This window comes from Vipera ursinii, assembly GCF_947247035.1.
Source record: "Vipera ursinii genome assembly, chromosome: 6".
In the NCBI taxonomy this organism is placed as follows: Eukaryota; Metazoa; Chordata; class Lepidosauria; order Squamata; family Viperidae; genus Vipera; species Vipera ursinii.
Window position 1 is genome coordinate 18,913,131 of NC_139515.1, and position 27,686 is coordinate 18,940,816.

Below are 27,686 nucleotides of genomic sequence, written 5' to 3' on the forward strand. Positions count from 1 at the left end.
AATATATCTGTTAGAAACTTGCTTAAATTTATATACCAGTTAAATACCAACAATTATATTAGTTTCTTGCAATAACAAAACTAATTGCATTAACTGTTTATGTGGTCAAAATATTTAATTAACAGTACTGTTTAAAATCAGAGTTTGTAAAAAAAAAGTTACTGAAATCAAGATGAACTAAAATCAAATACATGTACTATTAGAACAATCTATTACTTTTAAAGGATGCTATTGTTTATTGATAATATTGAATAGTTTTCAAGCCATTCTGGTCAATGGAGTTGCTATGAAATTAGTTGCTTTGCATTTAATACCACAGCCCTTGTATACAAACAATATTTAGCCCTAAAATTTCCCTGGTTTAGTTTCCCAAGTGCAGATTACTGAGCCATCTGCACTACAACAGCTTTCCAAGCTCTCTCTTTGTCAAAATCCTTCATGCTGTTATTGGAGACCTAAAACAAAAAGAAGATGTCAAGGAATGGAACACAGAACAAAATGCAGAAGAATCCGTAATAATAATGGATCATGATTTAATGAGTTGGATAAGCTGATTACACATTTCCATGATTATAAATACCATAACTCCCTAATTCATCAGTTTCATCAGGGCCACAACAGAATTTTAACCTTTTCTACTATTTTCCCAAACAAATCTTCTATTTGCTCTAATTTTGAAGCACAAATGTCAGCTTTCCTCCCGAGGCAAATTAAAGTAAATTTCAGGATGCCAATTCAATTTATAAAATAGCATTTAAGGAATGCTTTAAACCCTTTTCTATACACCACTGTTTCAGACCTTCTGCTACATTAAAAAGATACAGAAAAAAATTAAGCGTAAGTCTGCCTTATATTGTTTGATTCATAAATACATGAGGCAATAAGTGCACAGATATATTTCTTTAGCTATGATGCATTAGATATAATTGCATATAACATTTTAAGGTATTCTTATGGGATTGATCTATGAAACAGATGAAGTTGACTTTACCTCTGCTAAATATAGACACATGCATGTCAAAAAGAATTGTAGATGTAAAATATTCTGCACATTTTAATGAATAATTATGAAAAGCTCTATATGGATACCACCATTCAACGATATTGGAAGCAATAAGATTTAAATTATTAACAATATTCTTTTATGAAATTTAATCTGTAAATATTGCTCACCTCTGCTGTTTTGTATTCTTGTTTGTTTGTTAGTGGTCCCGCCCATAACGAATCATGCATTTTCATTTTTGATTTAAAATTTACACAGAGTATGACTGTTCCAGTTGTCAGAAATGCTTGAACTAACAGCATCAGCATTAGAAGCAAGAGCAGCACATCATAAGACTGCTAAAAATAACAGATATATAAAACAAGTTTCAATTATCCTAAACATTATGTACTTTTCTATCTCAAAATGTCACTTTTGCTAGAGGCATTTTGGTTGATTTAGTTGGTGCCTTTGAGTCAGTAATGATTCTTGGTGACCGTCTGGACTAGTCTCTTCAGTTTTTTTAATTATATTTTTAAAGTGGTTTGCTCTTGTCTGCTTCCTAAGATAAGAGAGTGACTGGCCCAAGGTCCCCAACTGGGCTTGTGCTTAACGCAACTCTAAAATTTACAGTTTCCTATTTTTTAGCCTGAAACTTTAATGACTACATCAAATTGGCTCTAGATGGGTGTATTAGGCTCTAGCAATTCTATACACAGCAATTGAGATTCAAAGATCATTCATTTTTCAAGTTGCACAATTAAGATTTTTCGTGTTCCTAAAGGCTAATTTGATATCTTTTGTTATCATTTCTTAGCAAGAGTTTACTAAGTATGAAATACAAGGACTCATCAATGTTTACATACTATAAACAGACACATATGCATATACATATATAAACCTTTGTGTTGTTACGTGTTAAATTGAACATTTAGATTGTCTTTTAGTTTGTCTTTGTAAACAAAAAAGAGCTTCTGTCCTGTAGAAAATATAGTGTCTTATCTTTAGTTTCTTACAGAATTCTGAATTCTGCAACACAGTGTTATAGTACTTTTAATCCAAGAAAGACAAACTAAATTTGTTCTTTTTAACAGGGTCATTAAAACCCAGATAAATAAGCTTTGGTGCAGGCAACATTCTTCTTTACCTGAACAAATGTAGGTTTTCATATAGTAACTTTCCTAAAATGTCATTCTTGTGTCTAAAACATTAACATTGGACATCTGTGATTAGAAATACTAGCACATGTTACCACAGCTAGCAAGAAGAAACTTGTGAGTGATTGAATTTCTTTCCTGAAATGAATGTCTTTGGCAGTATGCAAATATTTTCCCTGTTGATACGTAAATTGATTTCAATCAACTGATAAATATCTCTAAAACATTACAAAAACAATAAATTGCACATTCACTAGTCTTGACTTGGTCTCCGTCAGTTTCTCTAAAATTCTGTGTTAACTGGTAGACCTGCAGCTAAGTATTGTCTGGTTAATTTAAAAGTTTCCAACTTTTCATTTTTGATTTTGCTGTCCCTTTAGTTCCTAGCTCACATTTTCTAATTGTCATCTCCAAAATCCTTATAATACACAATGTTCTGTGAATTGCTACTTCTGTTCCAAAATGCTTTAAAATCACATTTGTTTTAATAAATCACAGAATTTCATTAGAAATCAGTTATTTGCACAGAATATTATGACCTATATACAATATTCATAAAAGCTTATTATGCATTAATAGCTAAAAAAATAAAACATACTTGAACTGTTGGTGGATAATTTTTAATCATGTCCACAATGCGCATTATACTGAAAGACAAGTATCCTGAAGCTGTGAATAACAAGGGTGATGTAACACTGCTTATGGCAATAAGAACTTCCACCTAAATGAAAGATAAAATTGTGAAGTATACAGTTGCAAACAAGAAATATCCATAAATGTGTGAATTTTTATGTCATCAGAAATGTTATACTATTTTTATTTACATAAATATTTTAAGCTATAATCATAGAGAAATTACCAGTGAATATTAAAAATTAACACATAAATGTTTCAGATATTATATTAAAATGTATATTCAAAGCTACAAAGTGGCTGAAAATAGAAATTAGGACTTAATACTGAGCTCAATTGAAGTTCTGACAGCAATCATTCAGTGGATGACAAGGAAGTACAATAATATACATTGTGACTGGACTAGTACTTTACTTAGCTTGCAAGCCTGTACATACTTGGGCATGCAATGGATGCTGTTTTGCATATGCTATTAAATGATTTAAGGTGTCCCTGTTTTCAATATGTCAGTGATGTCAGAGCAAGGTGTGGAGAGGAATAAAGCAAGTCAAATTAGCATTCAGGACAGCCCAATCAAAATCCCATTCCTTCTGTACGTGCATCTACATTGCATACATATCGAAAGGAGCAGGGCTTCAATTACAGTGTTGCAACTGCCATTTTAATTTTTGTTTTGACAATATCCTGCTAGCCTCTATCATAACATAAATTACAGAACAGATGCAAAACTAATAATGTAACAATGGAGCCATGCAAAAGAACAGATTGAAACTAAAAATAATGAAGTTTGAAACTCATTGAATAAGAACTGGAGAACAGAAACAAGTTCTACGATTGTAAATAGTTACAAGAAATGGAGACTGAAATGTTTGAAGATGAAAAAATATAAAACCATTTTGTCCCACTAATCATATTTGAACACATTGTTTAATTGTACAAAATCCCGTTCAGCCATTTTTTTCAGCAATTCTTGTGAGATCAGTTTCCACAGTGAAAAAGAAGATCTCAAACAGTTCAGCAATACCTGAACTGGGCCAATAAGCATCCTACGATATCTCCCAAATAAAATTGTTTCCCAGGTGGGCATTGTATGAAAACAGAAAATACATTTGAGGTAAAAACCACAAGACTAATACAGTGTTTGGTTTAAATGATTTAGAGGTTATTATCTCTAACCATTTAATTATTTTAACAATGTACTCACCAAGCATTTGGTTGGATATTCAGCAGCAACATGACTTGCAATAGCACTGGGAAAACACTAAGAAAAAAAATAAATATGACAAGATGTTCAGAGTAAGAAGCATTGAAAGCTATACTTCAAGTAGATCCTTCTGTGATGTACATTCACAACTTTGGTTTTTGTACCCAAACAGCTCATAGAGAAAAAAATCTCATGCCTAGTTGAAGCTTTTCTATTCTTGACATGCTATGGACTAAGAATGAATCTTTATTATATACAGAGACTGAAGCCACTTCCAGCAAGATTGCCCTCTATGCAAATGAAGTGTAGTCCATTCTTAAAATCTTATGTTTTAACTGACTACAGATTGCTCTCATCTTACAACCATTCGTTTGGTGGTTTGGAATTACGATGGCCATGGAAAGGATGACTGCACCACCACCCCCATGGTCATGCAATCGCAATTTGAGTGCTGGATATCCTGATCAAACATACAACCAGTTGTCAAGTGCCCCATGATCACATGATCATCTTTGAAGTCTTTTCTGCCGGCTTTTTCCCCAGAAAGGCAATGGGGAAGTCAGCGGGGAAGGTTGCAATCTGCTGCCATTTGCCGAGAGGACTCCCTCTCATCTCTAGGGGATGGCTGAAAGAACTGCCTGCTGAAGGGAGCCAAATTCCTTTGAGAGGGTACAGAAACAACCTCCATTCCTGCATCCTGTGAAAGGAGTTCCCTTCTGCATACGGAGGTGATCTCAACTCCTTTGGTGAGGTGCAGAAACGAACTCAAATATTAAAAAATTTGCACTACATTCCTGCATCCTGCCAAAGGAGTCCCCTTCCGTACATGAAAGGAGCAAAGCTGAATTCTTCAGCAGGCAACTCTTTCAGCCAGCCCCCAGAGACAGAGGGAACCAAAATCCAAGCAGAGTGCAGCAAGACGGTGCAGTAAAGAATGTGGCATGCCTGAGGCAGGTAGGAGAGGCCCTGGAAGAGCCAATGCAGGCCACTCACAAGTGTATCTTTGCTCAAATCCTGTTTCAGTTTCGGAGTGGAGGATTTTCAGTTCCTGAGCCAAGATTCCCAAGGTCTCCTCCACTCCTGAAGCATCCCACACTGCTTATCTGGGAAGCTGTCCACATAACATCCTACAAGATCACTTATCTATTGCAACTGGGAATGCCAGGATTGTGGTCACTGAGCAAAGCAGGCAAATGTGTCTTGATTAACAACCACTTCACTCAACCATCAAGATTCCCGTCCCAATTATGATCCTAGCTTAAGGGTTACCTGTATGTCTCTCATTGTTTAATGGAAGGCCACTTGGTGAATCTCATGCTTAGTGCTGGGTGACTGTTGTTTGCTGACATTTTCAGCATCCATAGCTTGGGAAATTCTCTCGGCCAATCTCCTATTGGCTTTCCATCATGGGAAGATACTATATCTAACTCATATATGAAGCAATTAATTTCATTTACTATCAACATATATTTTAACAAGCTATATATTATGTGCTTCAAGTTTCATTCCCAAACATTGTACATCTTTTTGAGATGTACAAAATAGATGGAAATTATCTACAAAGAATAAGAATTCCTCTTTATTACTTTGTTGTACAGTGGGATTCAATGATGTCCTCCAATCATATTTGTAGAGACAGGTTATTGGAAATATTAAAGATAAGTTTACAGATAGTATAAAAGGATATGACAGTAATTGTTCATTGTTAACAAGTGTTTGAAATGAAAATAAAAATAAGCTATATTCAATTGAGTGCTACTTACAGCAACTAAGATCCAAAAAAAAGTGACCGAAAGGTATGGGCCAGAAATTAGCACATCCATATTCAAGGCAATTATTCCTCCAAACACTGCAGAAATTCCAATAATTACTTCTACCACCTTAAAAAAATAATAATATGATTGGAATTTGATTATAGTAACAAAGTCCTAAAAGATTTTTCAAGAACAATAATATAATTTTCTTACCGCATAGGATTTTAGGATCCGTATAGGGAAGTTGACATTATTCAATGTGCTAGTAGTATCATAAATAATTGTCTAAAAGGGAAAATATGATCAAAATAAGAAAGCAACAATATAAAACATTAACAATCTACTGAAGCTATTGACAGAATTATACTGTTAAGGTTTTACCATATAGTATGCATGTATTGAGAAAAGAGGATTCTTATGTTTAAAATCATGGCATCGTGCATATTCATGTTTTGTGGTAAATATGAACATGATCCATTCTTCATCAACATCATCAATACATGAATAAAAATCACACATATTTTCTATACAGCCTTTAGAAGGCTCTTAGGAATGTTCAAAACAGAATTGTATGTTTCTTACAAAGTATGCCTGCTAGTGGAAAATATTCCAAATGTGATCAAGATAATAGTTTCTTTAAGGTTGGAGGACTATTCAGAATCTGAAAACAACAGTCTTGGGGAGGGAAATCTGTGGGACAAAATTAAGACACAAAACTAGATGTTCAGAAATGCACTAGTCTAAGAAACTGTGGCAGTGGATTGTTCAATATAACTATTTCACAAACCCTAGAGGAACACTATGGAGTTGGCTTTTATAACATTATGTTGTCCCCCCTCAGCTATCATCTGGCAGCAACTATTCTAATACAAGTAACTGCAGAGCAGAAGAAGCTGTTTCATACCTACCTAATACTTCCCAATTGGCAGCCATTCCAGAAAGCTTATTGTTTCCTGTTGAACACTAATAAAAATGCTTTTTTTTTCAAAAGATGTCCCACCTTCTTTCCCTGCCCTCTCCCTACTTTTCCTCTACCTGTTTTAAAATTATAAATTTCAGGTAGGTATTGTTATAATAAAGATTACTGTAAGTCACCTTAAGAACCCATTTGGCTAAACAGTGAAACAAGAATGTTTTAATGCAAGCATATACTTTGAGGTATTGCAATCCATTATATATAACTTTCATAAACATTTTGTTAGTAGATTTGGTTAAAAAATGCATACTGATACATTTTGCAAGAACTTTCTCAATGCTTTGGGCTGAAGCTTTACATTTTTTCCCCTCTTAGAATAAGTGCCCTGCCTCACATAAGGCATCTCTAGATTCAATCTTGGTTGGTTAAGTAGAAGATATGATTTAAAAATGTAACTTTGTTCCACTGAAAAATTATGAGCAAAATAACAATCACAGCCTCCTTATAATATTTTCAGAATGCACTAACACTAAATTATGTATATACTGTGTATACATACATACACACACATACACATATATGCATGCTAGCATAACTATAGATGTTGCAAGTGTTGTATTATGTGAGGTTTGAGATACACAAATACATTCACAATAAAATGATTAAGACAGAATGTTTCTTGTAAAATTACAATATGGTTGTGGACTTAACATTTAAGAAAAATGCATTATTTCTTTTTTTTTATTTAAAAAGTTTTACAATACATTTTAACTTTAATCCCCCCCTCCCCCACCCCTATCCAACCCTCCCTATCCCTCCCCCCCACTCCCTCCCCCCCCCAGACTTCCCAGAGCTAAATACAGGGCATAAAATCAAAAAAACAAACATAGACACCCTTATGTTATCAACAATAAACTATAAATTCTATCTCTCTCTAGCTCATATAAAATGAATACAAACAATATTAACATTACAAATAAAGTAGAGGGAAAAAAAGAGGAAAACAGAAAAAAAGCTTTGCTCAAAATAAATTTTCTTAATCCCAGTCCTTATTCATATTAATTTCAAAAAAAAAAAGAAAAAAGAAAAGAAAAAAAACAAAAAAACTTTCACCTGCTATTTACATTCTCCCACCTTTCTCTAATTTCCAAACAATTTCTCAGTTACACGCCAAAAGCGCCTATCTCTGTTAGTCTTAATAATCTCCAACCAAACTAAACTACGATCAAAAATAGTTCTTGCATGTATCACACCAAATGTCTCACAGTTCCAAATCATCCTTAAATTCAAATAAAAGTTCAAATACAAAGAATATATAAAAAAAAGATTTAGGCAATCTCTAAGACAACTTGTTATTAATTAGGAGCTTACATACCCATTCTTAGTTCAACACATACTTTAAATCCATTACCCTAATATACTTTTCTAGCAAGCAATCTTAAATTGTGTAAAATATTAACAAAAAGAAAAAAAACCTTCTTTCTCCTCTATAATAATTTTACTCCATTGACATTCTAATCTAAAAATTAATCAGCAATCTTAACGCCCCAAAACTTTTGGAGCACCTCTGTCATGACCCCCAAAACTTCTTTAGACCGCTCCTCTCCCACATCTTCACTGTAAGCACGCTTTGGAGATTCCATAACTTTCTGCTGATCTTGCTCTTGCTCTCGTCTCGCTCTTCTTAGGGCGGCACGCGTCATCTTCTGGCCTCCTGCAGCAACCGATGAAACTGTGACTTGATCCCCTCCAACACCATTGTCCTCTGTCTGTCTATCTGTAACGTCTTGAGGCTTTCCCCCACCGTATCCTTTTGCAGCTTCCAAAAATGATAGGGGGGTTGCTTTTAACACATTACTATAAAAATCACGTGCCTGAGCCACAGTAACCAAACGATGTCTTTTACCTTCATACGTCGCCACCAATCCAACTGGAATCTCCCATCTAAACTTAATATCACGTTTCTTAAGTTCCTGTGCCAAAAATGCAAAATCTTTCCTTCTCCTTAGGATCTTCGGAGGCATCTCTTTTAAAACCAAAACTTCTTGCTCATCCACTACCAAATTAGTATCATAAGCAGCTTGAATAACTTCATCTCTCGTTACTCTCTTTGTAAAATAGACCACCACATCTCTGGGTAACTTCTTCTGTCTTGCAATCCATGAATTTACACGAAAAACTTTGTCCATATTTCCCTTAATTTCAGATGCTGACTGGCCCAGTACCCCTTCCAGAGCCTCAGAAATCAGCTGCTTTAAATCTTCTTTACCATTCTCCTTTAAACCCCTAATTCTAATAGCATACTGCATCTGATTATACTGAACAAGGCTCAATTCTTCGTCCATTTTATCCCTTATATTTTCATTTTCTAATACCTTTGCTTCTAATATAGAGTTCTTTTGACTGAGATCCTCCACTTTTATATCCAGCTGTAGCACACATTCAGCTACGGATTCAACCTTAGACAAAATGTCCCGCCTCATTGCTCTCAGCTTCTCTTCTATCTTCTTCTCCAATTTCTCCATTTTCTCCTCCAGCTTTTTCAACTTTTCATCCATCATATCAGACATCAAATGTACATGCTTTCCAAGAGCGTCTTGTAAATCCTTAAGCGTCAATGCCGGGGGAGATGCAGGAGGAAACAAAGATTGCAATGAGGTCTCTTGCACCAGGGAAGACCCCACATTCCGAAGAGCTTTAGAAGTTTTAGCCGCCATCTTCCCCCACTTTCACTTATTACTCACTTTCACTTTGAAGCTATAAAATCCATTGAGCTAGAGAGTAAAAATAAAGAGTCCACTTCACCTTGACCTCCTGTACCGCTCTGCCTGCTTCTTGATAATCAAAAGTATTTCCATTTGGCAGGGGTGGTTGCTAACGCCTGGCTCTGCTCCAATAATCCCAGAGCAGAGGCGCTGCGCAGCTCGGAGCAACCCAGGCTTCGGGGGGGCTCATCCTTCAGCCGCCCAAGCTCTCAGCTCAGGCGGCCCCAGAGAGCTCAACCCCTACCTGGGGCCTCACCCCCTCCTCTTCTCCCGAGGAGGGGGCTTCAAATCCATCTAAACAGCTGATCGGCGCTGTTTACGATGGAAAAACACAGCTGCGGAGCGGGCAGCCCGAAAACGGCTGTCTTCGGCATCGCGTCGCCACCGGAAGCCCCGAAAAATGCATTATTTCTAAAGAAAAACAAGTTTCTGATTTTAAGGTCAGCCACATAGTTGTACACAAAAATATAATATATATATAAAATATAGAAATTAGAAGAAATGATTATCATACATTTCTGTAAGTTATATTTTAAAGAAAGAGTGACTCAAAGAGCAAGTTCCAATAGGATAGACAGAACAGAATATATATATTTTAATTAACAGGGAGTATATTCTCCAAATTACTATGTATAAATAAACAAATTATTCTGATTTGAAAAAAGGGGTATACAATATATATTGAAGTAAGGCAGAATTGCCTCAGGCTAGATAGACAGCATGCAAAATAAATAAATAAATAAATAAATGCATACATACATACATACATACATACATAAAAACTATATTAAAAATAGTAAAAGTCAGCCTTACTCTTTTCTTCCTGCAGCATTCCTCGTTAGATCTAGCAGATATTATTACAGTAGTTGCCATGAAAACCTCTAGCAGAATCAGAAGAATCAGGTTGAAATTTATCTGTCAGTAAAATGTTTTAAATAATTTATATTAACACTAAGTGTATTGATAAAATTATTGTTGTATATGTTTTAACATAACATAGGAATCCAGCTATTTTCAAAAATATCACGCTATTTATCTATTTACTTATACATTGCTCTAGTTGCTGACAACTTTGAAGGGCATATATATCCATCATCTATAATTCAGGTTAAAATAATAACAAAATTACAATTTAAAAAATCCAAGTATATTTACATATGTGAACAGCAATATATATTACATTAGACAAATATTCCAAAGCCTGGGGGGAAGACATTTCAATATCTCAGTCCTTGAGGGATAGCCAGGTTTTAATGTCTTTCCTAAAAACCAGTTGGATGGCAGAATTTAGATGTCTGGAGAATGGATCAGACAGATTTTGTGCTCTCTACTAGGGTCGATTTTTAAAATGGGATAAAAATATATATCTTTCTTGAATCTTTGTAGAGAAAACAGTAAAGGAGCATATAGCTTAGGGATTCCAAAGAGCCATATATCTCCTCAGGAACATTGCTAAAAAAAAGGAAGGTTTTTTTTTTATACCATCCCCACAGAACTACAGAGTGAAAGCCCCCAAAACCTTCAGAATTTGAATTGAAGAGAGCTAAGATGATGGCACATGGCCATTTGAAAAGAATCCATAAACTGTAGGGTTGGATATTAGGCTTAAACTAAATACATTGTTTAAGAAGTCTCCTGGCACTTTCAAACCTAATGACTTGAAAGGACTAAAGTTTGCTATTGGCTTTTGTTAGACAGATTGATTTAAAATGGTCTCTGAGAACCAGTAAAGGGGAAAAAGGAGGATCTTAATATCAACCCATACTTCGCAAAACTACCAGCAAAACCCCCTAATGAGCCTAAACACATATGTTATGAACCATCCTCCCTCACTGGCCCTCAGATACAAATCATAGTTTACTATGTAATAAAACAACCCTAGCATATTAAATCATCTAAAATAAAATAATAAAAGAAATCAGATATTGAGCAGAAAGTCTGGGTTAGAAAATAAGTTAGTCATGCTTCAATATAATTGAAATGTATATGAAAAATTGCTTGAGTTCCTAATTTTAATGAAACATACAAGTGCATGCAAATTACTGGCTGTATTCTATTGATAAGCAATTGTATTTTATCTAGTCTTTATTTAATGGTCACAAATGCACAGCAAATCTTTGCTGTGAACACTTGATTTGTTCAAATGTTCCATATTTGTTGTTTACAACTCACATTTATTGCTGTAGGTGTTAATACAAGCTTGCATCCAAACCAAACTAAACATGTTGTTGTAATCGCAAATGTTGAAACAAATAGAAACTGAAAATCAGGTATCTGTAAAAATGATAAAAACATTACATTTCTTATTTATATATAAAATAATACATAAATAATACTACTCAACTTTCTAAACTTAAAGAACTTACCACATTAGCTTTGTTTCTGGCTATGGCAAAACTCACTGCTGCTGAAGGAATACACTAGGCCAAAAACATTAAGAAAACAACTTAAAAAATAATATATTTTTCATGTTAGTGTGATACTATATGATAGAAAAATCAAGTCCTATTTCAACTGTGAAATCTTATATCACTCATTTAAGTTGGGGGGGGACAATATATACCATCTTTAAAAATTATGCAAGGCTGTTTGAACAAAAAGTTTGTATCAAGGACATAATTTAGTTGTTCTCATGGAGTTTTGCACCTTAAAAATAAAGACACCCTCAAGACAAACTCAACTCTTAGGGGCTACATGGACACAACCTTGCAATGTTGTATTGAGCTTTACTCCAGGATATTTTTCAACATCCAGCCCAGCTTGTGATCCTAAGATTTTCTGATGCTCTTCCAAAGCAGTCATAAGCAGGACTAAATCTGCCTAGCTTCCAAACCCTGACAACTCTAGCAAAGTGCTGCCACCTGCTAAGATTTTATACAGTATGAGATGATTTAAAGAGACTACTGGTAAACACACACACACACACACACACACACACACACACACACAGACGTTATCTGGTCTGCAAGAATCCATGTAATGATAGCAAGAAGATACAAAAAAATCAATCTTTTATTTCCATGTAAAGGTTGCAGTTCTTATAAGTCCTATGAAAAGAACATAGATGGGTCAGTCATTAACATGTGTATAATTCTCATCCTAGAGTGAATGGCTCCCGGGCTACAGCAGAAATTCAAAAACCCTTGTTCTCAGTTCCAAAATATCTGATCGTAAAGTTTCGTTCACATTAAGTTCTTATCCAACAAAATATATTCATGACAAAACACCAGCTATAACACCTCTAATTTCTTGTGGAACCAGAAAACATTTACATGATTTGGGGGAAAAGAGTCTAATTCTTTTTTAAAAAATGCTAATAATAGCATTTCATTGCAGGACTTATTTTAACTGAAATGCTTATATAAAATAACCTAATTTTTATTGTGGATTACTCTATATCTGCTTGGGTGGAAAAAAATGTATTTACTTGGCAAAAAATGCAATAATTTTATGGCAAATAATTTATCAATGATCAATAGCTAGGAAGCTAAAGAAGACAGACAGACAGATAGATAGATAGATAGATAGATAGATAGATAGATAGATAGATAGATAGATAGCCATAATTTTCAAAACAGAGAATTTGACATAAATATGTAAAGTTTAATGAACATTAAGTAATTAAATTGCAATTCTAATTCACGTTTCCATTGAGCCACAGCAATGTTGCAGAATGCTTACTGAACCTGCTGCGCAGCGCAAATAATCCATTTCAGATGGAAAAACATTTCCCAGGTAAAGGGAAAATCCAGAAGTAACAAGAATACAAGTCTGAAATATAAAAATATGACAAGCATATACTGATTAATATAGCCATAGAGCTATGTAAACTATGTAAATTTGAGAATTATTATCCAATAATATCTGGCAGCAATATAAAAAATATTCATATTTCGCTAAGAAAGAATACATTTGAAGAAATACTGTGAGAATATCCCAAAGGTGCTTTTAACAAGGCAAGTGGACTTTCTTGGGGGTTTTTTTCTTGAAAACATTTCGCTTCTCATTCAAGAACTTCACTCTTCTGTTCTTCAGAACTTCAGTTCTTCTTCAGTTCTTGGATGAGAAGTGAAACGTTTTCAAGAAAAAGAAACAAGAATGTCCAGTTGCCTTCTGAAAAGCACCTTTGGCACAACTATGACCTGGATGATTGAGAATCTCCATAGACATTTACACTGAGAATGTGATACAGATTCACAGAAGCAATAATATTTCCCTTCTCTATGCAACTGCTGTTAATGTGCAGGCAGCAAGCTGATATTTCTGTCATTATGTTTCCCTTATCAAATATGAAATTCAGCAATCATTTAATAAATTTAGTTAATTGCAGTAACATTCTGAATATATATGCATAAATGTTTTCTTGGCAGAAACATACAACTATACAACTAAATATGCATAGCTTCCCTACATTTTCTGTTTATATAACCACTATAGCAAAATATTTTGGAGCCGTTGTTATTCATAAACTGCTTAGAGAAAATATTCAAGAGCCACTATTACTGCAATATTGCAAGTAGTATCATTTGGTCTGTAACAATAGTGGAATAGAATTTCCAATGCCAAAATCACTATCATTAAATATGTACATATATCAATATATATTTTATATTAGTAGAATTGTTATGTTACTAAATGTTTCTAAGAAATAGAAACCATCATTCCTATTATATATCTACCTAGCGCAGAGTGTGGCCAACTAATAGGCTGAAATGAGACTTTCCAGCATTCGACTGCCCACCAGCACTCCAAGTTCACTTCACTGACATTTGGAACCTAAATCTCCCAAAATGAGGCTGCAATTTTTCATTCCCTTCTCCCATTGTTTTCCTCTGTTTTCCCCACAAACCTAGTTGTTGTCATCATCACCAGCATGTTCTCTTCTCCCAATATCCAGATGGACCCCACTCTGCTTTTGTTTATAAGAGCCATGAAGGTCCTGGAGCAAGGGAAAGCGAGATCCTTTGCTTCATTCTGCCTTCCATCTTTTATCTTTGATTTTTAATTGTCATTTCTTTGATTGTTGTGAGCTGCCCGGAATCATTGACAGTTGATAGCATACAAGTTTAATTCAGCAGCAGCAGCAGCAATTTCAGAATGGGAATGGAAGTAGGCATGAAAATTGTTCCCATTTCTATATTTTAAATCTCTACCACCAAAATCTGAAATTATTCACATAAAAAGAATTTGGGGGCTTTGGAGGAAGTTAAAAATGGTGGAATACTGTCTTCCATTCCCATTTCTGAGATTGAGAGTACTCGTCTTCCATTCCTATTTCTATCTTTAAAAACAAGCAAAAAAGAAGAAGAAGAAGCAAAAACAAAAGATTCCTGTCCCTTCTGAAAATGTCACTGATCACTGAACGCAGCACCCTGGAAGAAAAAGAAGCTCAACCTCTCAAACAATCCCACACTTACCATAAAACATCATCACAAGATTCAAAAATCTTCTTACACTATTATTGAATATAGGGAGCAAGAGTCTCATCTATATTAAAGAAAACTTTTTATCTTTTATATAGAAATAGTGTCCCTTGTTATACTGACATGGGTTCTGTTCTTGCCTAATAGACAAACATAACAAAAACACAAATAAACTTGAAATTTACTTTAACATACAGATGCTATTCTCTGCATGCATGAAATATATTAAAAGGCTCCAAGAGCCCTCCTTGAAATACAACCACACACCAAAAGTGCAGACCGTAAGCACTGTGTATTTTTATTAGTCAATGAAAGGTGTGGTCACAGGTAATAGAACTGTGGATAATAAGGGCCACCCATTTTCCTGAAAAACAAATCTGTGAGAGTGAATACTGTGATTGCAGAATTCTTTTTACATTTATCACGTCATCACGAAGATAATTCATAGGCAGCTCTGCCCTCTGATAAAATTGCACTCTATAACTTTTCCAATTTGCATTGACATGCTGAAAGCAAATTTCTGCCTATTACTTTCCTTGAAGGCAATGCCACAAGAGAGAATTAAAAAAGGGTGTAACAAGTGCTAAAAGGAACCTCTGTATTCAGACATTCTCTTCTCTTTTTGATGCTTTTCATTTTAGTCAACAGGCAATGAACTCTGTTTTTACCAGGAGTTACAATGATGCTTTCTACAGACTGTTTAAAATTACTTTAAGTGAAGGACTGCACATAGCCCTAATCTGCCTATAATTGAGTTAGATGAAAATGTATGTTTTCCACATACACGAAATCAGTAACTAGCTAAAGTAGATCTGAATAATTTCTTGTACTTACCCCCATCAGCAATGAATAAATCCATGTTTTATAAAAGAAACAAGGATGAAATTTTTTGGAGAGCTGAAGATTGCTAGATTTAATATCTGGAACATAACTTCCATTCTGTTGTTTTCCGCGCTCCAAAGTTGGCATCCTATCATAACTAAATTCTTCCCTGTAAGATTCTTCCTTTGTCATAATGCTTTAAAGAGATAACAAAATATCCAATTTCATTTATTTTCCAAGCTATGCCTTGAGTTGACAGAAATATGTATTTTTTTAAAAAAAAAGGTGAGATAAAAATCTAATAATAATGATAAAACTCCCTGCTTCTTTTAGTATTTTCAGTTTTATTATGTACCGTAATATTACAAACTCTTAACATACAGATTGCCCTGATACATTTCATTGCATAAAAATGCTCAAGATATTAACCTCTCATCCCAGATTTATTTAACAGATGGTAAATTTTAACCCTATTTACGTGTTAAGATTTAAGTTCCACATCAATTTGTTTTGGACTAAGGAATAAATTATTTAATAAATTTATTTCTACTTTTAATTAACTATACTGATAAATTACTTAACAGTTTTCTATCATACCTTACAAAATATTACACTGTGAAACTAAAAAAGTGGTCTCTAACATTTGATGTAAATTGGAATATATTTTATTAATCATATTTGAGTAAATTCCAATGTATGTGCACTTTCTTAATAATGATTAATTTTACCATGAACTGAATAATTGTTCATTTATATACTGTTTCCTAAGTTTTATATGGGTATGAAAATCAGCAAGTACTAGAAAAATGACAAAAGATCCTTACTCAACCTGACACTTCAGTTGTAATTATTGTGTGGCAAAATACTTTATTTTATACATACAACTAATCAATGGTACCTAGTTAAATTATTACATTATTTACAGCACAGATTGATTACTATAACTTATCTATGCATATATCAGTCCTGCAAAAATGCTATACATACCTTAAACTGAGAAGTTTAATAGTCAACTTTGAAGAGTTTTGGTGAGTAGAGCTGCCTGGATACTTTGTTATAGTCTCACTGTGTAATGATTCATGCACCCTTTGAAAAATTTTCTCCTCCACTTTGGCTTTCAACAGGATCTATTCATACAAGAACAAAAGCACAGCAAAAAACTCAGGCAAGGGAACATAAAAATGCCAACAGAATGTTAATGAAGAGAACACATTACAAAACTACCAAACCATATTTTCACAAGGGTTTTCCATCATAGTCTTCAAGAAGAATTTCAAGATAAAAGTTCCATGCTGTTGAGAAGTAAATATATAATATATAACATAACATATACTAAACGGTATGATTGTTTAATTATTATCACATTATGATACTGAGAAATTATAATTTCAATCATAACACATTACTGTGTCTAATGGACTTACTTTGAAAAATATATATAGGATTGTGTTGCCTAGGTCATATCTGTAAAATTATTTCATTACAAATAGCATTGTAGAAAGAGGGTCAAAAGAAAAAGGAGTAGGAACTTAAACATGGACAGTGACTGTAGGACAGAAACTCAAACATGCCCACTTGAAAGTATTATTAATTTCAAATATCTTTAACTGCCATTAAAATTAAAGATTAAAAACAAAATTTGAAAATACAAACAATATTATTATTCTATATTTTGATTTAATCCTCTACATAAGAATATTATATGAACTTTTCTATATATTACAGTATATGTCTAGTTTTGTAGAGAAAAAAATTAGAATAAGACAAATCTATATTCTCTCATAGGGAATATAAAATACTTTTGTTTTATTTTATCTCTCTCTCTCTACTTATTAAATACGACAGGTATTAAGAATGCCATCTTCTCTGAAGCTACTGGCATAGTTAACTGGAATGATTACATTTTGTACTGCCTTAACATTCCTTGCAGCTAAGAAACAACTCCAGCAAAGAACTCTGAAAAAACCTCTGTCTATGCTAATTTTAAGAGAGAAAGTATTTTGAGACACTATTTTTTCTTGGTAAAAAGGAAATAGATGGCACAATTACAACAGCTTTTATCTAAATGCAATTGTTCTCAATACTAAAATGTACTATCCAACCTGTGTCAGACTTACATATACACACATGTTGCATACATACATCAGATCTGGTGCAAAACTCCAAATGGCCATTAGATAGCAGCCCACATAAAGTAGCATTAACTCATTTGTTGTGTCAACATAGCCATTAAAAACCCATTTCACTTACTGTAGTGTCCTTTGTACATACTTCTCCATTGTGTATTAAGACCTGCTTCCAAATATGGATTCAAACATGGTTAGTATTAGGGACATCTACAGAGCCATGTTCAAAAGGTTGGTCATGGTAATTTGACCAAATCTTGTTTTTATCTGTGTCAACACACACACACGAACAGGTAAAGCTTAGATACCGGCATCATGGCTCCTTTTTTGACTCATAGGCACTTCTGGTTTGCACTAAATTACACCAATTTTTTTCAGCCAATGAACTTTGCAGCCAAGATCTTTTGAGAGCAGGTTATGGATAGTTTCATAAATTAGGGATGCTTAATCATGAACCTCCTTCATCAGAAGGTAAACAGGTATGTTTGCTCATTTAATGGTCCCTCAAGTCATCCAGGAGTGGCTTTTTCCACCTTAGTGTCTGATTTTTTTTTTCTTTTGTTCTCCTGGGGATAAACATGCATTTCCCAAGTAATCTGGACTGTAGCATTTTCAATTTTTCATTTTGTAAGACTGTCTCTGTGGTTTATATGGGGAGCTAAGCAAATATTGGAAATATAAGCTACAGTTGAGTTTGGTGCTTTGTATGCATAAAACAGAAAATATGTATTATTTTGAACTTGAAATATACTGTCGCATTCCAGCAGTTCTGCCCACTGTTTCTGACTGCCACAGTTCAGCTGAAACGAAACCTGGTAATGTTGGGTTGTGCTGGGTTTCAGTCAAAACCAAGTCTGGAGGATACCAGAGATTCCACAATAAAAGGCTGGCAATGGTAGCACCTGCTATATAATTGTGTGCTGGCTGCCCTCCATTTCTATTCTAGTGCTTTCCTATTCCTTTATGTCTATGGAAACTGCTGTTGATGCCCTAGTATGGCACATTCCACCAGCCAGTCTACCTCCCAATCTTCCTAACTATTGTCTTTCTTTCCTCCCATTAGCCACAACTGATATTTTTGATACTTTGTACTTGCAGTCAGCATTTCCACAAACATACCCTAAGTTTTTCTCATTTGTTCCTCTGCCCCTTCTAAATCTCTTCAGCCCAAAACAGTCACATTTCCATTCATATCCTGAAAAAAAGTCATTTCATTTTGCTTATGGACCGAAACATCAGAAATGCATATTTTGGTTTGTGCACAGGACTTTTTACACATTCCCAGACCTGGGCTAGGCTCTGCAGTCTTTTTCTTCTTCTTCTTCTTCTTTATTTTTATTTTTCTTCTCTCTTATTAAAAGTTAAATGGAGTAATTTTGCAGAACAGCACAAAATATTCACAACCCATGTTGGGGGTGCAAGCTTTCGGTTATAATGTGGATTATTTGGTGTAATTTCATCAACATATTCAGTGCCCTGTCAATCATGATTTAGGGCATAGCAAGGATGGAAACACCTGACCAATTAATTTCATTTGATTTTGCAAAGCTAAGTAGGATCAATTGTGCTTAACACTTGCATAAAAAATATCATGCCTCAAAACTAGACTAAAGCATCCTGGAAAAGGGCAAGCCAAGCCATCTTCATTGTGTCAACAAACCTACATCTTTTCCAGTAGGTAGTGCATACTTATGCCTCAGTGACAAAGCAAAGTAGCCTTCTTGACTTTTTATGACCCCCCACAATCCCCATATGCTTGCATCCATGCAATCTTGAGTCTTTTTTGCCACAGGATTCCTAATAACTCAATCAGCTGAGGTGAGTGCAATGTAAAAAAAACGTTATCCTCTTTACCAAAGCTACCAAAACGTACCAGCACCGCTTTTAAAAGTTAAAAAAAAACCGCAGACTTCTTTACGTGTGGGAATGTAAAAGATGCCTATCCTGCGTAAGAGATACCATATATGTGAAACACACACATGTAAGTATGCACCATGCGTCCACAGACACACATTGCTTTCCCATTAAAGTGCATCTGTCTTCCATTTACAAAGGGTTGGGAATTATGGGAGCCGTGGTCCCACCCTCGGGAAGATTCCCTGGGACACAGGTTCGGCTTTCGGGCCGCCGAGCGAGACACCGAGATAAATGACTTAGGGCAGGGGTAGGCAACCTCGGCTCTTTTATGACTCATGGACTTCAACTCCCAGAATTCCTGAGCCAGCCAAGCTGGCTCAGGAATTCTGGGAGTTGAAGTCCATGAGTCATGAAAGAGCCGAGGTTGCCTACCCCTGACTTAGGGGAAAGCTGTGAAGGCATCCGGGTGGAAGAAGGTACCCCACCCCCAAAGCGCTGAGGGCAAAAAAAAAAAATAGTGGGGGGGGAACTCATCATACCCACCTGTCACGAGACGGGAAAGGGAGAGAGATTTAAATTAGGAAAGGCAAAGGAGGACCCCCCTCCCCCCCACTCCTTACACACCCTTCTCCTCACGAATAGGAGAAAGAGCGGCCCTTAATTGCGCGCGCATGCGCGCCAGCGAAAAAGCTCTCCGCCCGGCTTGGGTGGAGCTTGACCTGCCTGCGGGCGCGCGGAGAAGAAAAGGGGTTGGGAGACACGTGACGTGGTTGGCGGGATTTTGGTGCGCGAGGAGGAGGAGGAGGAGGAAGAAGAGGCCTTGCCGAGGATTGAGCGGGCCGTGACTGGAAGCTCGGTGCAATGCTCCAACTTTTGTCCAAAGCCTTTTCGTTTTTTTGGCGGGTCGCCGAGCAGGAGGTCGAAGAGGAGGTTCAAGCAGCCCGAGGTAGAAGAATGGAGGTCACTTGGGGCTTTTTCGTTAGACCAATAATTGCTTGGACGGTAAAAAAAAAAAGCAACAAGGGAGCGAATTCATACCACAGGTTTTTTTTGTGCGAAAACAAGAAAAATAAGAGCTTAATAGGCGAGCTTAATAGGGCCTACAGGAATTCAGCTTAATTGATTTAATTAATAGATTGGTTACGGCCACTAGTCCCGAAGACTTGACTGGGCGGCTTGAAAAATTCCACCCACCCACCCCCAAAACAAACTCATTCTTTCATTTGGTTATTATGCAAGGGGTTTAGGTTCTCCCAGTTGACTATTAATTCGTTGTGTTGATAACATTTCAAGAATTCAAGGTGGCATAGAGGATGGTCTCCCCCAAATGTTATCTCCACAAGGGCTAACTAGCATGGCCTGAAAGTGATGCGGCCAAATAATGGATTTGTGGTGGTGTGATGATTACACTTCGGTTTTCCCAGTCCACTTAATGCAAAACCAACCACATTGCATTGGCTTCTGATCAGGACTGAGGAATCTTTGGCTCTTTCCAAGATATGTTTCTGTTCAGCCTAATACGGAGGTCAAAGAATCATTACCCTTCTCTATATTTAGGCCTGGTCCCCAAAGTCACCCAAATTGGATGCTTGATAACCTGCCTTTGCTTACGACCTCTGGGTTTTTCCCCCACCCATCTACGCATCTCTGTCCTTTTTATCGTCCTGCATAGTAGCACGTGGCGGCAGCATCAGTGGCACTAGGGCTGAAGTAGAGGCTCTGGCCCTTCAACTGTTTTCTGTCAGCCACCTCCACCAGAGTGTCTACTCCATCCCTAATACCACTGATGCCACCACGGCCACTTAAGGAATGCTGCCTCAAGCCTTGCAGCCAACCACCGCCGTGGAAAGCCCTCGCCACTTTCCCTTCACTGGCTGTACCACATTCAGCTGACCATAACCGACTTCTTCCCACTGCTGATGAGGCATACTTAGGGGGCGGATGAAAGGCAGCTGCTGGCTCCAGTAAGCTTTTTTTCCTCAAGACTGCAAACACCGTTCTGCAAATTGTATGCCCATGCCATGTAGGGCCTTGAACACCATTACCAACAACATTTAACAATAATAAAATCACTTTAGGAAAATTTTATATCTGTATAAACTTTTAAAAAGACATATTTGAATACACTAGTTATGTACAGTTCTGAGATACAGAAGCAGGTTTCCTCACATTTCTATCTTTGAGTATGACTTTATTAAAAACAACATTTAACAATAATAAAATCACTTTAGGAAAATTTTATTTTCTGAGACCGGCTCTTACTTCCTAAGAAATACATTGACATTTTAGTTTTTAACATTTTTGGATATAATCTGCTTGTTGCGCAATTGTTGCATAACCTGTCTTATTTGTCACATAATGTTTATTAGCTTTTAGTAAGTATATTTCTAAGAAATACAGTTCTGTGAATGGTACTACATCCCACACGTAGGCTGACTTTCTTGAAATACTAGATGCTGTGAAAATACTGTTTTTCTAAGAATGATAGAAGTACACATTCTTGAAATTTAAATCAGGGTGGGCAATCTGGCCTCCCTAACAAATACTTTGAGCTACAGTTCCCACAGTTCTTGAAAATTAACCTAAAAGTTTTGAAGGATGTAAGATTTGCCTTTCCAAAATCAAGATCTTTAATTTTAGAATATTGTTAAGAAATATGCCTTGACAAACAATACCCAATAAAGCTAGTCTGTAGCAGCAAAAAAAGCCTTCACTTTAAAAAGTAAAATTAAACTGAAATATTTTAGTTTTGGGGACTAATTGGCCTTGGAAGCCATTAGTGTAGAATAGTCTTTGTAGGGTATTGTAGGTTTTAAATTGTGGTCTTGTTTACTCATTACGAGTTATGTTCCAATATAGTGGAGGAAGTGACTTTAGCAATCAAGTATGTCCTAGAGCAGACATGTCAAACGACGTCACATGATGTAGTGCAGTGTATCAGAACAATTTTGCCATTGCTGGCAATGGGGTGGGCACAGCTTCCATGTGACACATCTGGCCCATGGGCCGGCAGTTTGACACCCCTGTCCTAGAGAAAGGGTAAATGATACTGGAAGAAGTTAGGCTTAAGAAGCTTCCATTTTAGTTCCAGACAAAAATGGTCATGAGAGATTTGATTTTATTCATTGAAAACTTTACCTTTAATAACCATTTGGTGATCGCAGAAGCTCTATAATTTTTCAGCTAGAAAAATGTAACTGTTAAGATGTTGGATTATACCTTAGGAAACCCAACTGAAGCCAAGAAACTCACTGACTGATTTTGGTAAGTCATACTTTCTCTGCTCAGCCATCCTTACATCATTCTTTGGAGAATTGATTGGGAGTGCTTGGCAAGTTGCCTTCAGCTACTCCAAAAAAGGAAAGACATAAATCTCGTAAATGAATAAAAATAAAAGTCAATGCTTACAAAATATGCCCAATTAATTCATAGCATGATTCAGGTAGATCAGATTTCTTAGTAACATATTTGTGATCAGGATACATGGAATGATTTACAAGCATTTCTCTGTTCCATTTTGTTACCTTGTTTGATGAATATATGCAGTACAACACTTTGCATTGTCTCATTTCAGGATATGAGGATATATATATATGAGAATCAGTTTGGTTTAGTAGTTAAGACATCAGGAGTCTGTGAGTTCTAGTCCTGCTGGTTGGGTGACTTTGGGGCAATCACTCTTAGTCCAAACCACCATCACCACCACTGTTGTGGAAGAAATTGGAGGTGGGAGGAGTATAAATAGTCCTCAACCTACGACCACAATTGAGCCCAAAATTTATGTTGCTAAGTAAGACATGAGTTTTACTCATTTTACAGTCTTTCTTGCCACAGTTAAGTGAATCACTTGAGCTGTTAATAACATGATTTTTAAGCGAATCAGGCTTCTTCATTGACTTTGCTTGTCAGAAGATCACAAAAGGGGATCACATGACCCCAGGACACTGCAACGGTCATAAACACATGCTAGTTGCCAAACATCTGGATTTTGATCTCGTGATCATGGGGATACTGCAAAGGTTGTAAGTGTGAAAAACTGTTATAAGTCACTTTTTTCAGTGCTGTTGTAACTGTTCAAACAGTCACTAAATGAATTGTTGTAAATCGAGGACTACCTATATCAAGCATGTTCATCTTAATTTTTTTAGGGGAGATGAAAAAAATAAAAAATAAGTGGGCTAACTGGTGAAATTTTAACACTGCCTTAGCAATATTTCAATGTTTTATATAGTAAAAGTTTAGATAACAATGATATTACACAAAACTTGTTTATATTAAATTCTTCTGCCTCTTAATGAAAACGTCTTTAAAAAGTGGAGCTGTGTATGCTTGGCTTGTTTGATGTTTCTGAAACTAGTGGCCTTTCATCTTGGGTGGTATATTTGGGGAAAAAATTCCACCGCCCTCTAGGATTCATATTTCTATATTGTCATTGTGAACTTTCTAGCTAAGATAAATCTGTCCAACATGCTTGTACAAGCAGATGTACCTTTGAAAATATCATGCAGTGAATTATAATGCATAATAAATTAGAGAATATTTTCAGAAAGTCCATAAAACCCCTGATGCTTGGAAAATAAGAATATATGGAGATTTAGAATACTGTTGACAATTTACATATAAGGTGATGTGCTTGACTGCAGAATTTTTTTTGTTGAAGAACAACAGAACAAAGTGACTGTACAACTGGATGATCAGAGTAGTTTACTTTATACCATGCTCATTGCTAATTTCAATGTAGTATCTTAACTTCTTTCAGGCAGACAAAATAGAATTACTAGATTTTGACTTATTTCACTTCTGATGCCAAATTGTTGGACTGATACTACTACAAGGAATTTTTCATTTTTCTATTGTGAAATGCAATGTTCTTCAATTCAATTGTTACAAAAAATCTTATTGAGTGTCATTGTTGATAATCATTAACTTACCTAGCAATTCATATTATATGAATTGATGTAGGGGAGACACTCGATTCTGTGAATATAGAACATAAAAGGGAGATTTAAAAAATGTGTTGTAATGTTTTGTGTGCTGTTTTCATTTGTAAAACCGCTTTGCAAAGACTGACCTATCAGAAACGACTGTGTTTTATTCTTTTCTATAATCGAAAAATATTTTTAAAGCACATTTTTTCTAGCAAATACAGATTTATTTAGTATTGACACAAACGTTTCTTTATTTCTTTTAAGATGACAAGCAGTTAAAAACAGTAGAAGGTGTAGTAACAAGATTTTGTCCAGACTATGGGATGATCGATGATTTAATTTGCTTCACCAAGGATGCTGTGATGAGGAATGTGCCACTGCAAGTCGGACAAAGAGTAATAGCTCACGTTGAAGAAGATAAAATATCTCATGGATTAAGAGCAGTTAGGGTAAGGTTAAAACAACTAGAGATGCTTCTTAAACTTTAGGTAAAGGTTCCCCCGCACATGCGTGCTAGTCGTTTCCAACTCTAGGGGCCAGTGTTCATCTCCGTTTCAAAGCCAAAGAGCCAGCATTTGTCGAGGACATCTCTGTGGTCATGTGGCCGGCATGACTAGACGCCAAAGGCGCACGGAACACTGTTACCTTCCCACCGTAGTGGTCCCTATTTTTCTACTTGCATTTTTACGTGCTTTCGAAGTGCTAGGTTGGCAGAAGCTGGGACAAGTAACAGGCGCTCACTCTGTTACGTGGCACTCGGGATTCGGCCCGCCAAACTGCCAACCTTCTGATCGACAAGCTCAGTGTCCTAACCCACTGAGCCACCGCATCCCTCTCTTAAACTTTAATTGTTTACAATTGTGAACCCCTGGAGGGGGCTACAGAGTTAATTACAAAGGGTCTGTGATATAGAGCAAACAGAAAACAAGTACAAAGCTCACTCACACAGCTCTTCCTCTTGCATGGACTGAAAGGTACTTCACTGCCAGTAGTAAGGTGGAAGGGAGAAACAGAGGAAACGAATAGAAAGCCCCAAAGGGAAAGAGTATCTCAAGTTCCAGTTGGAAATTTTTTGAGCCTCAGCCTCAACAGCCTTACCAATGGCTTGTTTCAAGCTCCTGTCACAGTAGCAGAGCCGAGAAAAAAGCACCCTCAACTGTCATCAGTGTAGTTCATCTTGTATAGGCTGCCAGAAAGTTCTTTCCACTGTTTGCTGGCTGCCGTTACAGGGAAATACAGAGACTTAGATTTGTGGACGATTCACAGGAACACCAGCTTGCCTCTGCCTGTTTTATTTACATACATGTACACATCACTTATTTTCATATACAAATCAAGACAGTGAACAGACCATTATTCTTCCCTCCTCCAATTTTCCCCACAACAACAATCCTGTGAAATGAATTGAGCTGAGAAGTTACCCAGGTGACTTTTTCATGCCTGAGGTTAGAATAGAATAGAATAGAATAGAATTAGAACTAGAACTCTTTGAAGGTGATTACCAGCACCCAACCGCTGCAGCTCCCCCAAAAGAGGCGGTACGTGCACGTAATGAGTCTGGTGCAAAACTGGGCCATTGCATTTTGAACCAACTGAAACCTCCAGATTCTCTTCAAAGGCAGTCCTGTGTAGAATACACTTTAGTAGTCCAAACTTGAGATGACCAGGGTGTGGGTGATTATGAGAAGGGCACAGTCCAGGAATGGGCATAATTGGCACATGACTCGCAATTGTGCATAATAACTCCTGGCCATGAGCGCTAGCTGCTATAGCAGGAATTGTGAATCCAGGAGACTCCCCAGGTTACGCACCAAGTCCATTGGGCAGTGCAACTCCATTCATGACCCAACAATGGTAATTCTCCAAGACCCAAGAATCCCTAACTCAAGGTCACTCCATCTTTCTAGGTTCAGTTTTAGCCTATTGCTCTCCATACAGGCTTCAGCTGCCGCCTGGCACCGAGAGAGGGCAGTTGCAGCATTGTTCAGCTCACTACAGGAAGAGATGCATCTGAGTGTCATCAGCATAGTGATACCTCACCCCATGTTTACAGATAATCCCGGCATTTTATGTAGTTGTTAAACAAGAAAATTTAATGTTATTTACTGGCAGCAAAACTGAGGATGCTGTTATTTTTCTAAGCGTGCACAAAGATTCCTCATGGGAACAAGAAAATAGGTGCATAGGAAGGAGAAGAGTTGTTTGCTAAAAATCTTTCTGGTTTGTTTTGACTTACTTATCTTACTGTGAACAAGTATGGCAAGGAGTGAATGAAAAGGGGATTTCACTACCACTTGGGACCATTTTAGCAGCTTGCCAAAGGGCTTCATTATTTGAAAGGGAAAACCATAACCTTCTACAGACTGAAAAAATGTTTACGCAGTGCTAATTTTAAATTGAATGTGGATCTTGTGATTAATAAAATGCAACATCACCTAAAACACTGATAACTACTGAATAGCTAATAGTCTTTTGCTATGTTTTTTTTTCACTTAACAGATACTTGATATACAGTACATGTGCAGGTCTGCAAAAAAGTTGAAAAGGGATCTTAAAAAATTAGGGAACCACTGGTTTACAAAATAGACATTTTAATGTGATTGTCACCCAGTTAGTCAGATTGAGAAGACCTATTGAGTGTCCTACCAAGGGAAAATTTAAAGTTTTGGAATACATAGATCTGTCTCCTACCACCTAAATGTGGAGATGTAATGAATGATTCAGTCTGAGATGAATCAGGGAAGAGATTTCAAATTCAGATACATTCAGAATAACCTGGATGAGATATTTTCAAAAGGGTAGAAATTTTTAGAAAACAGGAATATACCTGTATCCAAATTTCCTGATAAGAATAGAGTATGCTTAGGGTTAATCATTTATACTTATGAGTTTGTTTTTGTGCTTCTTTTTAATCATTTGGAATTCCTTTTCCCCTCTACTATATAGAAGTAGCTGTTGTCTGAGAACTTGCCTCCAAGCACTGAATTTTTGTTCATTCTTCAAAAAGTATAATTCTAGATGAGACAGAAATGAAAAATACAAATAGACTCTGCGTATAAATAATACACACAGGAAAGCACACTGCAGATGGAGGAAGTCCAGTAGGGGGCAGACGTAGA

At 36.1% G+C, this 27,686-nt stretch overlaps 2 protein-coding genes across 2 annotated transcripts in view; one reads left to right on the forward strand and one right to left on the reverse strand.

The window, feature by feature from the left end:
• Positions 1-380: 380 nt before the first annotated feature.
• Positions 381-15,848, reverse strand: MLC1 (modulator of VRAC current 1; the record flags this gene model as incomplete). Its single annotated transcript, XM_083365182.1, has 11 exons — positions 381-455; positions 1,174-1,341; positions 2,738-2,860; positions 3,977-4,033; positions 5,740-5,856; positions 5,944-6,015; positions 10,225-10,326; positions 11,584-11,685; positions 11,778-11,831; positions 13,093-13,182; positions 15,669-15,848. The coding sequence occupies 11 exons, from the start codon at positions 15,846-15,848 to the stop codon at positions 381-383; spliced, it is 1,140 nt and encodes a 379-aa protein (XP_083221308.1).
• A 7,224-nt stretch (positions 15,849-23,072) lies between these two features.
• MOV10L1 (Mov10 like RNA helicase 1) overlaps positions 23,073-27,686 on the forward strand; it is a gene marked incomplete at both ends in the record, with an annotated part of 50,673 nt that continues 46,059 nt past the window's right edge. Inside the window, 3 exons of the mRNA XM_083366630.1 lie at positions 23,073-23,081; positions 23,214-23,274; positions 24,832-25,016. Coding sequence (XP_083222756.1) covers positions 23,073-23,081; positions 23,214-23,274; positions 24,832-25,016 — 255 coding nt within the window. The remainder of the gene's footprint in view (positions 23,082-23,213; positions 23,275-24,831; positions 25,017-27,686) is intronic.